The 6000-nt window shown below is 45.8% G+C and overlaps 1 protein-coding gene across 1 annotated transcript; it reads left to right on the top strand.

The window, feature by feature from the left end:
• Positions 1-1606: 1606 nt before the first annotated feature.
• Positions 1607-4223, top strand: SLC25A4 (solute carrier family 25 member 4). Its single transcript, XM_063402126.1, has 4 exons — positions 1607-1808; positions 2047-2533; positions 2811-2951; positions 3385-4223. Exons 1-4 carry the CDS (start codon positions 1698-1700, stop codon positions 3540-3542), a joined length of 897 nt encoding a protein of 298 aa, XP_063258196.1. The 5' UTR covers positions 1607-1697; the 3' UTR covers positions 3543-4223.
• Positions 4224-6000: the final 1777 nt, after the last annotated feature.

Below are 6000 nucleotides of genomic sequence, written 5' to 3'. Positions count from 1 at the left end.
AGTGAAATATGAGGGAAAAAAAAGGAAAGGTCAAAGGTAGGAGGCAGCCACATATGTTAAATAAAACTGCCTTCAACTCAGTCTAATTCTAGGGATCCCCTATGCACCTGCTTTTGGTCCTTGCTTGGGGAAATATCTCTTGGGGGGTGAGGGGGGGGACTGGCTCTCTTCCGCTTTCTTAGAAGGTGGGGAAAGGCTCCATCTTCTCAGGAGGCCAAGGTACAAAGGGTGCCTCTGGAAATCACAGCTGACATCCACTTCTCACACTTCAGGCTCATGAGAAGAGACCTGAACAGACCTAAGAGCAGCAGAGGGCAAGAGAGACAGGGGATCAAATGTACCATCCCATTGACTCATGTTAACAAACACATTGGTGAGAAGAGATGCACTGCCCTGTCAAGAATGTTTCTTTGTGCGACAGCCAAGATTTAGCATCTACATTAAGATAAATTATATTTTCATTACTGATACCATATTACCAAATTAAAAGAGACCCTTACAGGCTCCTCAGTAGAACATTTTTCTGTCCTAATAGCTCTTTAGGGCAAACTCCTTGGTATGCATTTATACTTTACTACGTTGCCTTTTCCACACAATTTCCACACAAAAACTATTCCACACAATTAAGTCACCCAACAATGAATCATAAGCTCCTGCTTTCTTATGGGGGTCAGCCAGAAAGACCAGATGAGAAAGAGATGGGATGGGAAAGTAATGGGGGAGCAATTTAATCTTCATTTGAGACTCAAACATTTCTTTAATAACCAGACGCTGCACGAAGGCAGAGCTTCACTACAGCCTTTACTCTTCTTTCTCTCTTGGTGCGAGTCAAGGAACTTCAGTATGCCTGGGCATGTGCTTCCCACGATCTCCTCCCTTCCCTCCCTCCCTCCCTCCCTCTCTCTCTGAAGAGGGGATTGCCTGTGGGTCTTGCGAGGGTCTGACCTTGCAGGGGTGAAAGGAGGCTACAATGCAGAAAGGCATGCTGCCTCCTCCTATTCGGGAAAGCCGAGTCCCAGAGTATGCTGGGGTAAAGACCTCGATGCCTGCAAGTTCCACACAGTGCGTGCAGCATGAAGCAACTCTCTGGCCTTGACTCAAGAGAGGTCCAGTCCAGTCCTGGTCACTGATGCCTATGAACACAGCACCACCTTCCAGACTGGCAGTGTATCCCTGGGGAGCTTTGCTGTTGGGCACGACATCCATATCGCTCCATCTCTGCGTGAATCCGCGCAGATGAGGGCAAGGCTTAAAGCATTCTCAGCTCCGCACTCTCAGACCGCTCCGGGCAGGCTTTTAGCCCTCAGCCGCTGCCTCTCGCCTGCACGGAACAGTTAACACGGCCTGAAGAGCTTCTGCCAGCTCCCCGTGTTCCCTCCGGTGCCTCCCGGGAGCTATAAATACAGCGGGCACATGCTGTGACACCGCGTTTCCCAGCAGGCAGCAGATAACTTTAATTTGCCCTTTAAACGTCCCGGGCCCCGCGTCCCTCGCGGCCGGCGCTGTGGGGAGCATGGCGGGGCGGGCCCGGCGGGCCGCAGCCAATGCCCGCGGCCCCGGGGGGCGCCTCCTCCTATCGCGAGAGGCCGCGGGCTATAAGTGGGGCGGCGGGGGCCGCGGGGACATTTGCCCGGCGGGGTGGGGAAGTGTCCGCTGGTTGTCTCTCTCCGGGTGGGGCTGTCGGACCGGCTCGCGGCATGGGTGACCAAGCGCTCAGCTTCGTCAAGGACTTTCTGGCCGGCGGGATCGCCGCCGCCGTCTCCAAGACGGCTGTCGCCCCCATCGAGAGAGTGAAGTTGCTACTGCAGGTGAGAGGGCGACGGGGGGCGGCGGTGCCGCGCCACAGGTGGTGCCGGCGCGGCGGGCGCTGCCGGCGTGACTAAATATGGGAAGGAGCTCGGCCGGCTCCGGTTACTCGGGAGCTGCCCGGGACATTCAGCACCGCCTCGGTGCAGGGCCGGCCCCGTCCGTGCCCTTCAGCTTTTGGAGTCACCTCTGCGGTGCCCCTCTCTCACCGTGCCGCCCTCCTCCTTCTCGTCCCTGCAGGTCCAGCATGCCAGCAAACAGATCACGGCCGATAAGCAGTACAAGGGCATCGTGGACTGCATAGTCCGCATCCCCAAGGAGCAGGGCATCGCCTCCTTCTGGAGAGGCAACTTGGCCAATGTCATCCGGTACTTCCCCACCCAGGCCCTTAACTTCGCCTTCAAGGACAAGTACAAGCAGATCTTCCTGGGCGGAGTGGACAGGCACAAGCAGTTCTGGCGCTACTTCGCAGGGAACCTCGCGTCCGGGGGTGCGGCGGGAGCCACCTCCCTCTGCTTCGTCTACCCGCTGGATTTCGCCAGGACCCGGCTGGCGGCTGATGTGGGCAAAGGAGCCAGTGAGAGGGAGTTCTCTGGCCTGGGCGACTGCATTGTCAAGATCTTTAAGTCTGATGGCTTGAGGGGCCTGTACCAAGGATTTAGTGTGTCTGTCCAGGGCATCATCATCTACAGAGCAGCCTATTTTGGGGTCTACGACACGGCCAAGGGTAAGAAGTGCATGGAGGAGTGACTGCAAGGGAAGATCCATTCAGTAAAGGCACTCTAGGGCACTTGGCAATACAAGGACAAGCAGGGCTTGGCTCAGCACCAGTTGAGTGGAGTGCTAGGAATGTGCACAGGTGTTTCTGACACGCGTTCCTGCCTCCCCGTACCTGCTGCTCTGAGGTGGCTTGGGTTTGGATTAACTCCGGGGTTGGTGGGTGATTATTCCTTCCACAGCCCTTTCCCTCTGTACTGATTCTGTTCATTTGTTCTTGATGACAGGTATGTTGCCTGATCCAAAGAATGTGCACATCGTAGTGAGCTGGATGATTGCCCAGAGTGTCACTGCAGTGGCAGGGCTGGTTTCTTATCCTTTTGATACTGTGCGACGTAGGATGATGATGCAGTCTGGCCGAAAGGGAGGTAAGAATGAGTGCTCCTGTAGTGTTCTGGCTGCAGAAAGTTTCTCTTCATCAAGATAAGATAGGGGATACTGAGTATTTTTGTTGGGGTTTTGGGGTTTTGGGGTTTTTTGTGGTGGGGTGTGGTTTTTTTTGTTTTTTTGGTTTTTTTTGGTTTGGTTTTTTTTTTTTGTCTTATAGAAAAGTAATAATCTTCTCATTAGAGTCCCTAAAAAACCTACAGAGAACACATTGCTGGTTATTTCTATCATGTTGATCTAAAGGATTGAGAAATTACTTGATTTCCTATGAAGAATTAATTTTCCTTAATCGATTATTAAATTTTAAATCCTCAGCTGTACTTTGCTTATTCCTTGTCATTTTACAGATACAACAGTTGAAACATACTTGCTGTATAACTTTAAGCCTTCTAACCTTTATGTTTGTTTCCACAGCTGATATTATGTATAAGGGCACAATTGATTGCTGGAGGAAGATAGCTAAAGATGAAGGATCCAAAGCGTTCTTCAAAGGTGCCTGGTCGAATGTGTTGAGAGGCATGGGCGGAGCTTTTGTATTAGTACTTTATGATGAAATCAAGAAGTATGTCTAAAACTTAACATCATAATGCAGTAGTTCAATTGTTCTCAATCAACTTTTTTAAAAATACAAACTTGTGATGTAATGGACAACAAGATATTTCCTAGGGAAACAGAATAAAATTTGAGTAACATATCTGGCAGAGATAAGGGTGCATTAATTTAAAGATTGTTCACAACATCACAGTTACATTTTCTATGAGAATTCCTCCACCATTTGTATTGGAACATGTGTATATATTATACTTCAAATTGCAGGTAATAGATTTTGTCAAAAGACAAAATATAAGTGGTTTATACCTACTCTAAAATCTAATATTATGAATTCTTAATAGATTGTCCTAAATATTATACTAAGTAATGTCTCTAGCTATCCAACACTGTGATGACATAACATGAATTAAAATCATGTTTTCTTCTACAGCTCTATTTTTTAATATAATATTAAGTGTAAAGTATGTCTGAAATAATAAACTATACTAAAGCAGCAGGCTGAGTTCCTAACTGCAGCCTCTTCCCTGACAAACTATACAGTAATATGCTTGAAACCATAATCTGATTTTTCAGACGTACTTTGTAAAATATAGAAATACAGTGTTTCAAAAATTCCCTGTATTGTCACAAAGGAAAAAGTTGTCTGCTCTGATGTTCAATTGAACTAAAACTGAAATGAAATAAATTAATATACTAATGAACTTTTTCCTGTTGTTTTCAGTACACTGAACACATTACAAGCATGTCCTCCAAGATGATATGCTAATCAGGACACTGTTAGTGGCTATCTCTTGAAAGCTTTTTCAACAGAGCTTTAGGTAGGTGAAGTTACTGAGGTTATTGATAATTCTACAACTGCAAAACCAGGTGGATTAGGTTTAAGGGTACTGCAGCCAAGATCTTAAAGATAAGCTTCCATCTAGTCTTACATGCCTGACAATTTGTTCATATTACCCTTAACTTTGAAGCATTGAATAGTGAAGTCATTACTGCTTATTTTACTTCAAAAATGATTCAAGAATTGAATACTCAGGAGTTATTAAAATAACTACACATTGAGCCATTATGAAGACATTGCACTATTAATTACCAGTGAGATCAGAACATGCTCAGTACACTTTTTAAACTTTAGATGCTGCAGGGTTGTGAGTGCATGGAAGAACAGGCTGGCTGATTAGACAAGGGAGAGAAAGTGACATGTGGCCATTGCAGTTGTTCAGTTAGAGTACATATGGACAAGCACTTGCTATGTATCCACCTAGGACAAAAACCACAGAATCAGAGCATAGTTTGCATTGGAAGAGACCTTAGAGTCCATCTAGATCCAACCCCCCTGCCACGAGCAGGGACACTGTCTACTAGACTCAGTTCCTGGACTTGGACACTTCCATGCTTGGGATGTCCACAACTTTTCTGGGCAGCCTGGGTTAAAGGGTAAGACTAAGCAAGTAATCATCAAATAAACTTTTATCTCACCTTCATCTTTTACTTCATATGTATGGCTTCCAGTTATCCTTTTCCTATAGTTGAAACATTTGTCAGATGCAGGTAAGTCCTAGCTCACTGGCACTCGGCATGAGAGCTCTGGTTATCTGCCAAAGATTCAGACCAGCAGCTCTGTTCTCCCTGAAGGCAGGTACTAGCCACTAACCAGTGCCTGGAAGCAACATCTGTCCACTTGACAAAAAGCATTTAGGAAATACTGGTCAAAAAAATTATATGTTTTTAAATTAACCAAATGCATTTTTTTTTACAAAACCTGGCCTGATTGTTTCATCTCCCTTTTCATGGTTGCTGTCTTAAATGCTTTTCTAGATACCTGGTTGCAACCAGGGTTGCAGCCTATCAAACCATAAGTTTATGAAGAAGATATTTCTAGTGGTTTTCAAAGTGTATTAATTTTCCTTAAAAACTGCCAGTTTCTGCTCCTTCTCTTTCCTCTGCACTTCCCTAATGGTTCCTTATAAGCAGCTTGCTAACACAATCCAGCTATCCACTTCTCATTTAGCTCACTGATAAGGCTGCAAGTGGCATTTGGATGTGCAAGGGAAGATCTAAGTTGGCTACAAAGAGACACTGTAATAGGCAGAAGTACAAAACTTTGGGGGAAATGTGTATTTGAACAAGATAATTAAGAGGAAGCAAAGAAACTTCAAATAAGTGTAAATGAAAAGTTAAATTCCAGAGAATAAGGCAAAATAGAGACTAAGGACTATTTAAAGGGAAAGTAAGGAGTGTCAATGCAGGAAAACGCCACTGGGCTAAGAGAAAGTACATGAAATAAAGCGTGTGGAAAACACAGGTAAATGGCTCATTTCTGTTTAACAGCCAATGCACACAGTGTGGGAGATGGCAGGCAGTGCTCTCCATAAAGATACCTGTGGTTGGAGTTCAAAATTGTAAATGAATTAACCATTCTTCTGAAAGCAGCTCTGCCCTGAGTCTGTGGCACTCAGCAGAACACTTGCTGAAAGTGTA

This window comes from Prinia subflava, chromosome 7 (genome assembly GCF_021018805.1).
Source record: "Prinia subflava isolate CZ2003 ecotype Zambia chromosome 7, Cam_Psub_1.2, whole genome shotgun sequence".
NCBI classification, from domain to species: Eukaryota; Metazoa; Chordata; class Aves; order Passeriformes; family Cisticolidae; genus Prinia; species Prinia subflava.
The sequence above is the reverse complement of the archived record's forward strand: the minus strand, read 5'-3'. Positions and strand labels throughout refer to the sequence as shown.